The 13,922-nt window shown below is 38.0% G+C and overlaps 1 protein-coding gene across 2 annotated transcripts; it reads left to right on the forward strand.

Moving 5' to 3' along the window:
• The first annotated feature begins 916 nt into the window (after positions 1-916).
• On the forward strand, positions 917-13,377 carry LOC149400321 (transducin family protein / WD-40 repeat family protein). Of its 2 annotated transcripts, none has more exons than XM_089611051.1 (16): positions 917-1,512; positions 2,154-4,817; positions 5,397-5,808; positions 6,198-6,426; positions 6,773-6,937; positions 7,166-7,438; positions 7,560-7,805; positions 8,097-8,486; positions 8,585-9,991; positions 10,177-10,233; positions 10,800-11,228; positions 11,578-11,801; positions 11,910-12,043; positions 12,268-12,537; positions 12,655-12,833; positions 12,935-13,377. In XM_089611051.1, exons 1-16 carry the CDS (start codon positions 1,110-1,112, stop codon positions 13,022-13,024), a joined length of 7,572 nt encoding a protein of 2,523 aa, XP_089467177.1. In that variant the 5' UTR covers positions 917-1,109; the 3' UTR covers positions 13,025-13,377. The 2 variants fall into 2 exon arrangements, with proteins under 2 accessions (XP_089467177.1, XP_089467178.1); XM_089611052.1 differs by having other exon boundaries at positions 1,315-1,512; positions 2,174-4,817.
• Positions 13,378-13,922: the final 545 nt, after the last annotated feature.

Below are 13,922 nucleotides of genomic sequence, written 5' to 3' on the forward strand. Positions count from 1 at the left end.
CCTTGACAATTATCAAATAATCGCTCCCAGAACGTGTGTAGTGAGTGGTTGTTCCTCGTGTGCTTAGCACAACCGTCGAGATGAGCATTTTGCTTTAATTTTTATTTATTATGTACACGTGTTTGTTTTGTTTTGACTAGTCTTTGACTTACCATTTTTTCTTCTCTTCGAAGTTTTGCTTGATAGAATTCGTTCTTGACTTATGAACGGGTTGTTCCTTAACCTTCAAGAGTTCTGAGGCTTATTTGACTCGAGCTCAATGTTGTATATCTTCTGATCTCGGACTGTCTGAGTATCTTTTCAGACTCTTATCATATGAGTAGTATCGTGTATATCACATATGTATATAATGGAAGTGTTTACCATCACATACATCCCTTAACATTATTATTAAAATCAAATTTATACCTTCAGCAAATTTATTGACGCAAATACCATCTTTTACGTAACTTTTTGTTGATTCTTTTAATTAACTTTTTGTTGTAAAGACTAAAAATACCCATTATGAAGTTATTTTCAAAGAAAAAAACAAAGAGAGAAGTTAAATTTTATTTTTTTAATTAGAGAAGTTTCATTTGCCTATCCATTGTTTAACGAACTGAAATTTTCAATAGCGGAATCGGAAATTTCTGTTCAGATAAGGCCAAATTTGTCCTTATCAATCGAAAATGAGCATTGCTATTGGGCACGGGTCACGACCACCTCACGATCCACTCACATTTTGACACGTGGCACTGTGCTGTCACGTGTCAAAATGTGAGTGGATCGTGAGTGATCGTGACCCGTGCCAAAGAGGATTTCCGATCGAAAATTTTCGATGCCGTTGAGTAGCGGATAGGCAATCCTTTCGAAACCCAAAACTTCCTATAGCCTCCAATGCCCATGATTACTCACATTCATAAACAAAATCAATAAATATTAATATTTACTAAATTCAATGTATTTTTTTTTACCGTATTATTATTATTATGCAGCAATTTGCTTGAAATTCATATTCTCACTAAGTATTTGGGCGCTCCCCAAAGGAAAAAAAAAAAAAAAACGCAGAAAGATGGGCGTAGTATAGCCATCTTGTTCAATTTAACTATCGGACCAAATTACGACCAAAAATGGCAGAGAAAGAATCCTCAGCTTCCAAAACACTCATCTCTGACACCGATTTGATTCGCCACCTTCCTCTTCCCCTTCTCCGTTCCGACACCGTCCCTTCGGCCCCAACCCGGCGCGGCCCTCCCGGATCCACCATCGATTGGCTCCCGGGCTTCTTGGACCTCTCGTGGATCGCCTATGGAGCTTCGTCGCTGCTGGTCATCTCTCACTTCCGTTTTCCTCTGTCTGGGGACGAGACCGCGATCGGACCGATATTTCGGCAGGTTTTCGACCTTTCCGGCGATCTTTCGTCGGAATTGACAGCCGTGGCATGGTCTCCCGAGATTCCTGGCGTCGGGGATGTCGCCGCCGCAGCAGGGAATTGCGTTTGGGTTTTCGGACATGATTCGGAAACCTCGAAAGGTATTTGAATATCCTTCTGGTGTTGATTCTGGAACTGGTGGAATGAAAACTTGGACTGCAATGTTTGGGATTGCTTTAGTTTGAATTTGTACTTAGAATTTGACTTAGTAGTAGAAGGTTTCTAAAGCTTGTGTTTTTTTTCCACATTTTTTGCTAGGTCAGAATGCCATATTTAGTTGTTGCTAAATTGCTACAAAATTTGAAAATTTTGGAATAGTATTTGTTAGCTGTTACTGAGTAGTATTGCCTGAGTAGAATATGACTGAGTAGTATTTAGTTAGCTGTTAGCTGTTACTCAGTCATAGTCGAATCTGTACTTAGAATATGACTGAGTAGTATTGCCTTACCTGTTGAATTTGAAAATGGTGGAATCACAGTTGAACTGAAATGTTATGGAGGTCTTCGTTGTCTAGTGGACTTAAACATAGTAGACTTAAATGCTATATTTTCTTCGCAATGTGATTAAATAAAAACTGCACTTTATTATTGTTATCTTAAATTTGGAGTGTTCAACACATATATGCTAGCTTTGGATAGTTGTTATCATGTCAATGTATACGCTTGCTTTTGATCATATCCCAATGCACACACATATATGATTTGCATGTCTTAAATTTCGAAATTTTTGCACTCATATTCAGGTTCTTTTTGTTGGAGCCAGAATGCACTACTTGTGCAATCCACTAAGGTGGAAGCTATTGGATGGACAGGCTCAGGTGATGGGATTATTGCTTGTGGACTCGAGGTTGTCATTTGGAGAAGAAGTAACAGGTTCTGGGAAGTCGCTTGGAAGTTCAAAGTAGATCAGCCTCAAGCTCTGGTTTCTGCAACATGGTCTATCCAGGGGCTTTTTGCTATCTCTTCTTATGCAGATGCACGACAGACTGAAGGGTTGGTTTTCGACGACTTGAGCAAGTGTGTACATGTATGTCTCAACGATGAACACTTGGGATTCAATAAAACTCGGCTAAGTCATCCTTTGCCCATTTCTATGATCCAATGGAGACCTTTAAAAGGAGAACCGTCAAATACGGGTGGTGGAAAATCTGAAAGAAATTTTCTACTAACCTGTTGCGTAGATGGAACTGTAAGATTGTGGTGTGAGATTGATAACGGAAGGGTCAGAAAAGGTAACGATCATCATAAAGCAACGAGACGTTCCTTTTGTGTTGCTGCAGTAATTGAGGTAAACCAGTCGATGAGGGGTATTTTAGGCGTGGATGTATTTGTAACATGGTCAATGGAGATCGATGATATGTTTGAAAGTGGTGAAGGAGTGAATGCCTCTAAAGGAAACGATTTTGATAATATGGGCAGTTGTGCGTGGATCATCGGGTTTGGACCTCGAGGGCTCGTTAGTCTTTGGGCTGTCCATTGTCTAGATGATGTTTCCCCTATGAGATATCCTAGAGTTACACTATGGAAGTCACTAGAACTAGAAGATTCTAAAATAAATTGTATTCGTAGTAGGCCTGATCTACCGAATTCCCAAGAATTATTTATCAGGAAAGCCATAGTTTTGAGGAATAATGTGTCTAGTTCACCAACGACGTGCTCTTTTATTAAGTTGTTACCTTCTAATTCTTTGGTTTGGACTCTCTTACATCCACAAAATTTCAATACTGTAGAGCGGCAAACACAGAATGATGACAACACCTCTTGTTCAACTGTTGGGTATTTGAATTTAGATGGCCATACTGGGAAAATCTTACAAGTAGCAGCCCATCCTTATAACAGTGAAGTTGAATTGGCTGCATCAATAGATTCCAATGGGTTACTTATATTTTGGTCTTTGTCTACCGTTTCTAACTATGACTTCGGTCAACCGACACTAATTCCTGCATGGGAAATTTTCGGGAAGCTTGAAACTCGTGATTCATGTTCCAAGTATACAACCTTGAGATGGGTTCCAGCAGTATTGGATGGCGAGCTCTTTCTTCTTATGGGACATGTTGTAGGAATCGACCTCTTTATGGTAAAGTATCCAACTGAAGATGAAAATCTAGTATGTCATTACTTGTGTACCATACCTTTTACTGGTCATGGTCCTTTTGAGGAAGGTCCAACTGATATCTTTTCCATTCCGTTGCCCGTTACTGCTAATGGGATCTTAACTAGTAAATTTATGCTTTTGGGTGTATGGATTAGTGAATTTCAGGCTCTGTCATGGGAAATCACTTTGCATTCTTGTGATTTACCAGGAAATTGCTGCAGTTGTAATTTTGATTCAAAAGAGGCAACCAGAATAACTTTTTCTGGTAAAAGATATTGTGTTATTGCGCGCACCTGTTCATCGCAGTTTCCAGAAACCCACAAGCAAGATCACGTTACAAGTTTTGCTGTGGTGTGTCGAGATAATTTGGTTTCTCAAACAGCTGCCCTTTCTAGTGATCAATTTAACAGTACTCCCGCATATACGATGGCCACAGGCTGTGCAAACGGTTTTTTAAAACTGTGGAGAAGTAAAATTGGCGAAACACAAAACTCAGCGGATACTCTGTGGGAGCTTGTTGGTATATGTGCCACTCATCGCGGGCCTATAAGTACTGTATGCTTAAGTGACTCTGGTGGTAAGGTTGTGACCATCTGTAAGGAGTTTTGTTCAAATTCTGTCAACACTCTTTCTATATGGGAAGCTGTGCACATTGCTGGCTCAGGGCTTCTTATTTTAGAAGATACAATAGCCCTAGACGAACAACTGGTTGCTTTAAGTTGGTTATCCTTGAGTGATGGTCAGTTATTGCTAGGAGTTTGCTTTGAGAACCAGCTGTGCATATATTCTCAGTTGTGCTTATCTTCTCGAAGCTCTTGCGGTGGTCAGATCTTATTAAATTCTGGAAAATCATTGAAAGGTGATATTTGGCGATGCATTGCCTTTGCCCGTACTTCTTCTCCTATTAAGGACTATTTTTGGGGGCCAAGAGCTACAGCTGTTGTGATTCATGATCATCACTTGTCTGTAATTAGTCAATGGTCGTTCCTCGCAAAGAAACAGCCTCAGGGCGAAGTCGAGTCAAACTGTTACAACAGTAACCGCATAGATTTTGCATCCGAAAATCAAAAGAACATTCATTCTGAAATTTTCGCCGACTGTGACATTGGTAATTTGGCAGAATTATCCATTGCGGATGGCGCACAGTGGAAATTTGTTAAAGATATGAAAAAGGGGAGTAGTCTCTCGGCAGAAATGGGCATATCACCGCATGATTGTCTTGGTGCATGGAGCATACTAGAAGTAGCTGTGAAGTTAGGTGGATCTCTACCAGAATATCATCCCGAGGCGCTGCTCGTGAATGTCTTTACAGGTATTAAAATAAACTCATTCAAGAAGAGAAACTCATACCATTTTTATAGTGAGTACATAGCTGTTTGATACTCATACCATTAAGTTGATTAAAAGACGCAGTCATCTCGCTCTTTTGCTCGTGCTTATAATCAGTATTTTATGCTGTATTCTATACTTGTTTTTCAATGGGAGAAGTAAATATCTATGATGGTATCTGCATGCCAGAAAAAATAAATACTAATTCCTAACTGACTCAAAGCTAGTCTGAGAAATTGCATCGTTGTTGCTGTTGTAATTTACCTTGTTAGTGAAGGAACAAGGGATTCCTTAATGCTGGTCATCTTGTCCAAATAGTCTATAAATGCCCCAATTGTATACTTCAGAGTTTCCTTTACATAAATATCATGGTTCCTGAGAGCCAACTGTTAGTAACAACATTCTGGACCAAATAGTAGACCAATCAGATTTTATCTAGAATTTAGTTTTTTTTTTTTTTTTTTTTTTTTAATCTTTTTGTTTCATTGTGCTTGTTTAATTTTAATTTAATTTGAACTGATGATAATATATGGATAAAGTTGCAAGCTCTAATTTTTTATAGGCAATTGGAAGCGTGCATATTCAGTCATTAAGCATCTCCATCAGTACCTAACTCGAGCTTCGGAGAATAGTTCGGGGTCTGTAAATTTCAGAAGTAATGTTCCACGAATTCCTCTTTCACATTATTTTGAAGGACCCGTCCAAAAAAGTTTATCTGAAAAAGGATTTAACTGGGGTGGAAATAATGCATCCCCCTTTGCATTTAATTTGGAGCCTCATTCTTCCAGCAACATTCTTGATTCATCTTCAACAAAGTCTGAATTAGGTGCCTTCAGTGATACAATTGAGAAGTCTTACAATTTAACTGATATCACGAATGCGGAGAAGACTCAAATTCTTGCTGTAGTAGATCTTCTGGGTGAAATAAGCAATCAAAACTCTGCTTATGGAAGTCTTGATGAACCTGGACAGAGGTATTTCTTTTGTAGATATTTTGATCATATATCCCAGCTTTTCCATGTCACCGATCATTTTCATATTTTTATTTTGTTAAATTTTATTCTTCATTTGTACCATTTCAACCAGAAGAACGAAACTAGACACACTGCTTGAATGAAAATGTGTTATTGATAACCTGATTGGAACCATATACAGGGATTCAGTCTAGTGTTTATAGTATTATACTAACAGAGCTATAAAGTCTAACGAACATATTTAATAACGTCCTTAAAGTATCTCATATCTTGCTAATTACTTGAAACATGTCAACTGTGGTAGCATTTTAATAGATATAAAATGGATATTAGCATTATATTGATTACTCTCATCTACCTCTGAATATTTTGTAAATGATTTTCCATAGGTTCTGGGTTTTACTGAAGTTTCAACAGTTCCATTTTGTCCGAAAGTTTGACCGACCAGCAAAAATGGAGGAATTGGTTATTGATTCCAGCCTTATCGTGTGGGCTTATCACTCTGATTGCGAGGATAATTTGATTGGATCTGTACTACCAAATGAACCATCTTGGCCTGAAATGCGGAACTTGGGTGTTGGATTTTGGTTCACCAATGCAGCGCAACTGCGTGCAAAGGTAACCTATTAATCTTTGATCATTTTTTTCTACTGAATGCATAAGCACTGGAAAATATCTCTGGTCAACTTTCTATGCTCAAGTCGGTAATGATAAAATCTCATTTCCTCCCACATATGCAATAATGATGGAAACACTGCTTTCAATACTGAGCTTAGTGGTGCATGTTGGAGTACTTGGTGTCCCAAAGGAATATATTAATTTTTCAATGACTTGTAGTTTTAGAAGTAAAATTATTAGATAGGTCTCTCAGTGTGCCATGAAATATTATAGTAATTGTCGCTACTTTCTGTATTGACCATGATAAAACAATGAGTTTTTTTTTTTTTTTTTTTTTTTTGGGCAGATGGAGAAACTGGCTAGATCACAGTATTTGAAGAACAGAAAGCCCAAGGATTGTGCATTATTGTACATCGCTCTAAATAGAATTCAAGTTTTATCTGGTCTTTTCAAAATCAGCAAGGATGAGAAAGACAAGCCCCTCGTTGGATTTCTTTCACGTAACTTTAAGGTACTGTTTGAAGTTATGGGCTGGCTGTCAAAAATATAGTTCTAGTTCTAAAAAAAATGCATAAAAAATCTTACACTTTCATACCGCCAAAAACTTCCAGCTCTTGGTCTTTCCTTGTTTTGCCTCTTCTTTTTGCACTTATTTTAGCAGTTTTGATGGTTCATCTAGCTTAGTGCTTGCTGGTTTACAAGTTTCAAACTTTAATAGCACAACTGTTGTTACCTGCAGGAGGAGAAGAATAAAGCGGCCGCTTTGAAGAATGCATATGTCTTAATGGGGAAACATCAACTGGAGTTAGCTATTGCTTTTTTCCTACTTGGAGGTGACATTGCTTCTGCTATTAATGTCTGCGCGAAGAATCTTGGGGATGAACAACTGGCACTTGTTATATGTCGTCTGGTCGAAGGGTCTGGTGGACCAACAGAGCATCACTTAATAACAAAGATTATGCTTCCATCTGCCATTGAGAGGGGTGACAATTGGCTAGCAAGCCTTCTGGAGGTTCCTTTAAATGCTATTTTGTTTTTATACCTTTCTTTTTAATGAATATATCTGTATGTGTGACACATCTACTGGCTGTTTTTATCAAATTATTAATTGTTTTGTTTTCCTTGATTCGCAGTGGGAACTGGGGAATTACTACCAATCTTTTATGATAATGTCCGGTTTTCAAAATGATTCGGGTTCTGAGGATTCTGCAATTTCCTCTAAGAAAGCTGCTTTCTTGGAGCCAAATGTTGGTCTTTATTGCTTTACACTTGCGTCCAAAAATAAAACAAGGAATTTAGTTGGTGACCAAACAGCTGCAATGCTTGGTAGGTGTTCGACTCTGATGACAGCTACTGCCCTTAGCAGACATGGCCTTCCAGTAAGTCTTGTTGCAGTTCATGCTTTTGCTATACTGGATCAGGAGCAGAATAATAAACAGTTTTTATTTATTTATTTTTGTTATCTGAAAGTTTTTTTTTTTTTTTTTTTTTTTTTTTTTTTTTTTTTTTTTCCTGGTATGTGCAAGACATGCAGAAAGAATCTACTTCAAATTAAGAACATAGAGATAGTTTGAATATCCACGATTCCCAATCTGATTGGTCTTATGTACTATCATGCACCTTAAGAATTGAATATGATGATTCTAATACTTCCAGTGTTACTTTTTTAGCTTGAATCATTGGAGTACCTTTCATCTTCACTGGGTGTTCTTGGGAATATAAATCAAGGAAATATATCAAGCTTTGACAATTTAGCTGTACAAAATACAACTTTAAAGCCTTCAATTGGAGGTCCTTCTAATTGGCTGGCTGATGACGTGGCTTTGCATCTCGAGTCTCAAACCAAATTAGATTTGGCCCTTAAATATTTCTCAAATTTGATAAGAGAGCATCCAAGCTGGGAATCCTTTATTGTTGGATCCCCTGGACATATATGTTCTGGAGAATATGCAAATCACCAATACAAAGAACGTCTCCAAATTTTTAGACAGAAGCTTTTTGCGGGACTTCGCTTGCATGAGCAAAAGTTTTCAACACTTCCACTATGTCTACTTAGCAAGGTATGGTATAGAATTTCATGTATTTTTTTGTATTACTCCAGATTGTTCTATCTTTATTCTCTCCATTGATACTTGTATTGTTTCTCTCTATACTTCAGATTTTAGTCTCGCTGTACAATCAGGGGCAATTGTTTCTTGGATATGATCTACTTCATGAATACAAAAATCAAGATCAGCCTCTGGAAGAAATTCGTTTGGTTGATGAAATTTGTTTGCATCCTATGAACAAGCCACTTTTCAAGGTTACAAAGGAAATTTCCTTGTTAGTCTCACGGTTTATAACTTGCTGCAGTGTAGCTTGTTCCCAACCGGTGGCCCGTTATGTAGAAAATGGTGTATTGAATGAAAATGGATCTTCTGAGTCAAATGCTTCGGTATATAAATTTCAATGTCTTCTGTTGTCATTACGGATTTTAAGAGCTTCTATGAGGATGGTATGTGGATCCCTCAGTGAAGACCTCACCGAGAAATACCTTGTGGTTCTTAATATCATTGAATATTATATTCATTTTGCATTTGCATGGTTTCGAAGAAACTGCAGAGGACTCTTTTTATTGATGAAACCTCTCTTGATCACTCAAACCGATGGACATACAATTTATGATGCTGATCTTGCGACAATTAAGCTTCTTCTCCCTGAGGTCGCAGGACTCGTATGTCAAAGTATAGTACATGATGATGTGGGAGAAATTCAGATTTCTAAACACCTGCCAGAAAATCAAGACCCAGATACAAAGTATTTAATTTCAGAAGATGAACAGTGGAAAATAATAGGAGCCTGTTTGTGGCAACACATGCTGAAATTTCTGAAGCATAAACTAAATGCAATGTCTTTTGAACTTGAAGGAGGCTGTGTTTCTGGCTTATCCCATGGTACACTTTCTTCTGGATCATCTAGCACAAATCTTGAATTCGATGAGAACAACTCAAAAGAAAAGGTTGAGCTGGCCACATTGACACTGGTCAAGGTAATGAAAACCACTGCAGAAAAAGCTTCTTCTTACCATGTAAAACAATTGGGGTCATATCTGGAAAAGAAACTGGCGGATGGATGTCAAAGTAAGGCTTATGCTTGGTTAGAAGAATCTAATCAGTCTCAAAGAGTTACCGATCAAATTGTAGTTAAGGATAGTGCAAATTTTGTCACAGTGAATGGAAAAGATGGATTCAATAGTTTATGGGAATTCTGTACTGATTCCAGAATGATATCTGAAAGCTTGGCCACCGAGAAAATGATTTCCTTGCATGATGCTCATAAACCGTCAAAATCATGGAGCGAGATGTATACAAGTGTGGGAGAACCGGGTGAAGCTGAAGATATCCACTCTCGAGAAGGTACACCTAGCAGTAGTTCATCCCCTACTGTATCTGTAAGGCCTACAGGACACCAATCTCAGAGTAACCATAGTCCGAGTCCACGACAAAAGGATATAGCTATGGTAAATGAAAATGTTTCTTTCCTAAGCCCTAAAGAAGTTCTCAAGAGAAATGGGGAACTTTTGGAGGTAAATTCCATACTTGAGCTTTTTTGCATCTTGCACTTGTGAGATTAAACATTTTGGTCTGTCATATAGTTGATCTAAAAGAATATATCGACAGCTGGAGGTTTCCACTTTCCATGAGTGAATGTTTTTGGAGGTTTCACATGATCTATACCCTACTGAAATAAATTCTCTTGCGTTTTGGACAGGCATTGTGCTTCAACTCCATTCATCAAGGTCAAGCAGCCGTTGCTAGTAACCGAAAAGTAAGACCTGCAGACTACACTACGTTTATGTTTGATGTGATTCTACTTATTTTCAAGTTTTTATTACAGTTATATTTCCCATATCATGGTTAGCATGCCAGGTTTCGTAGTTTGTGATTTCGGCCAAAAGACAACCAGGCTCACGTTACGGCACTCCTTTTTTTTTTTTTTAGTTTAGTTTAAAGAAACTACGGAATTATTGACCTAATAAGGTAGCAACCGATTCTGTCTGGCAGTCAGATCTATAGTCCCAAACTGAGAATCTATGGGCTTATAGTCGTTGGAGGCAGCTTATAGTCTATGGGCTTTGGTCTGGTTCCCAAACTGAGTATCTATTCGACATTTACTCTTATTTTGCCTCATTCATTTGTGCATTTGTTTTGTGAACATGCTATATGTATTGTGGAAGCTTTATCTGGAAATTTCTAAAGTCCGTTTAATCCAGGTTGCTCTCTTGAAAAGAAGTTTAAAATATTTTAGCTGCTTAAAAGCTCTCAATTTATCCGTCGCTTTATATCTACAGACATACATCAATAGCATTACACATCGGTTTCTTGTTGATTCAGGGTATCCTGTTTTTCAACTGGGAAGCTGAGAAGAATCTAAGATATGATTCGGACTATGTCTGGTCGGAGGCTGATTGGCCAGTTAACAGGTGGGCTGGTTGTGATTCAACCCCAGCTCCTACGTGTGTTTCTCCCGGTATTGGTCTTGGGAACAAGAAAGGTGCACACCTTGGACTGGGTGGAGCAACTCTTGGTGTGGGCTCTTTTGCAAAGCCCAGTAGAGACTTGACTGGTGGTGGAGCATTTGGAATCCCAGGCTATGCTGGTATCGGTGCCTCTGGCATCGGTTGGGAGACTCAAGAGGACTTCGAGGATGTTGTGGATCCACTGCCCACCACAGGGAATATACGTGCAAGAGCTTTCTCCAACCATCCCTCTAGACCCATCTTCTTAGTTGGCTCTAGCAATACACACATTTACCTGTGGGAGGTATTGAACTATGCTTTTGAAATCGATGGCTCTTGCATTTCCGTTGTTCTTGTGTGTGTAAGAATGTGAAGTTTTTATGGATACTGCGGTGATTTAGATAACATCTGTTAAAGTTTTGTATGTTATAGAAAAAATTGGTTATGCTTTCCGATAATGTGACGGATATCTTGAATGTGCCATCGGAAAGTCACTATCCTATGTTGTTTCCTTGTAATTTACACATGAGCTAAACATCTGCTGGCTAAGCCGTGGAAGTATTTTATGTATACAAAGCCACGCATGATATGTAATTTCTATCTCCGTATCAGCCATTTGGGCTATTTACTGATCTGGAATCTGATTATTGCAGTTTGGAAATGACAAAGCAACTGCAACTTATGGAGTACTTCCTGCTGCAAATGTCCCTCCACCATATGCTCTTGCTTCCATATCTGCATTACAGTTTGACCATTACGGACACAGATTCGCATCTGCTGCCTTGGATGGTACCGTGTGCACTTGGCAGTTGGAGGTCGGAGGAAGGAGCAACATCCACCCGACTGAAACGTCTCACTGCTTTGAAAGCCACGCATCGTATGTGTTTAATCATCGTTCATGTTTTTTAAATAAAAAAAGGGTTAAAGTTGATTTCACGATTATATTTTTTAATTTTTGTTTAATTCCTTCCTTCGTCATCTTCAGGGATATTACTTATATTACTTCGAGTGGATCAATCATTGCTGTGGCTGGGTATAGTCCCAGTGGTGTCAATGTGGTGATATGGGATACTTTGGCTCCACCAAAGTCATCGCAAGCTTCCATTTTATGCCATGAAGGTACAAACTTTATGGAACTGATGTTGGAGTTAAAGGGTTTGTAATAGACAGTTCTATTTCCCAGAATCTTTCTATGTCCATCGTTGATATTGACTATTTTATTTATCCCATTCATACCAAATTACACGGAGCCATTATCTATATATATTTATAAAAGAAAAAAGTCCCTGCAAAAGTTCACTCGCATCACTTCTGATATCAACCTTTCCTCTTTTGTTTGGCAGGCGGTGCACGCTCGCTTTCCGTATTTGACAATGGCATAGGAAGTGGCTCTGTATCACCCCTAATTGTAACTGGCGGTAAAGTCGGTGATGTCGCCGTTCACGACTTTCGATACATTGCTACTGGAAAGACAAAAAGGCACAAACATTCTAGCAATGGCGGACGAACCATCGACGCATCATCAAATACTGATCTGAAATCTGGGAAAGCTGGCAAAGCTGGGGACCAAAACCTGAATGGGATGGTTTGGTACATACCCAAGGCTCATTCAGGTATGATAATCGAGTTTGACTTTTAAGGTCACACTGCAATAATTAATGCCTTTTGGTTAAGTTTCTAAATAACCCTGTTTTTAAAAATGTATATAATAAAAAATGATTTGTGTGTAGGGAGTGTCACCAAGATAGCAACAATCCCGAACACAAGTTTGTTCTTGACAGGAAGCAAAGACGGGGATGTTAAACTTTGGGATGCAAAAGAATCTAGGATGGTATTTCATTGGCCGAAATTGCATGAACGACATACTTTTTTGCAACCGAGCTCGCGGGGTTATGGTGGACTGGTCCAGGTACTGTCATTTAATGAAAAAAAAATATATATATATATATATATGTGTATATATATATATATATAAATATATGTTAAAATAATGCCTGATCGTCCTCTCAGGCTGGAGTCACGGATATACAAGTTATTTCTCATGGTTTTCTTTCATGTGGCGGAGATGGTAGTGTAAAGCTGGTTGAGCTACAAAAATGAGCACTTGAGTCATCGGTGCACAGACCTTAGTCCCAATTGTTTTATAAAAAAAAAAATAAGCATCAAGCTAATACCTAATACGTCACGAAACAACAACGAAAACGCGGGTCTTCCTCCCACAAGACGAGCAGGCTTGGCTGAATTTCAAGGTTAGATTTTGTTTAGGGTTTAGGGGCACCTACTCTTTTAGAATGGTGTGGGAACTACTTGTTGCTCTCATTTGCTGATTTTTATATTCTTTTTTTTAAATGTGTACATAATACATTTATGTAACAAAAAAATGTCTCCCTTGCTAGAAATATGTATTATTTACGTTCTATTTTTGCAATATGAATTTTTGTTTTTTTTTTTAACTGATCTATTTCTCTCCATGTGAAAACACATTACTTGTCCTGCCCCCACTTTTATTTAAGGGTTATTAAGTTATCCCACTTTTCGTTAATTTCTTGTAAATAGTCAAGTTAACTTATTAACAGATTGGTAAAATATTTATTTAATCCAGCCAAACATCTAAAAAATATAGTTAATAGGTTGCCACGTATGCAAGTTGGTTATTTACAAAGTATTTAACAAAAGTTAACTAATTTACAATTTTTATAGTTTAAGTGGCTTACGACACGTAGCCAATTTTTTGTTTATTTAATTGTTTTTTTTTTCATGAATACCGTGCGCTTTTCCATTTCTAACAATCTGATAAGTAATTATGCACCTGAATTGGTCCCATTAATTTCTAATCTATGCCTTTATTTTTCTTTCTTATCTTGTGTAGAGTTTGGGAGAATTTGGCAGCCTAGCTTTTTAGTCTTCTAATAGCGTGCCTTTATAACTTTCTCCTAGATTTCCTTTGTAAAGAAATATTACCCTTAATGCTCTGTGAGATACTCGGTTTGGAGTTGGA

This window comes from Urtica dioica, chromosome 4, assembly GCF_054948205.1.
Source record: "Urtica dioica subsp. dioica isolate 48M chromosome 4, U.dioica_male_clone48M_v1_H2, whole genome shotgun sequence".
Taxonomy (NCBI): Eukaryota; Viridiplantae; Streptophyta; class Magnoliopsida; order Rosales; family Urticaceae; genus Urtica; species Urtica dioica.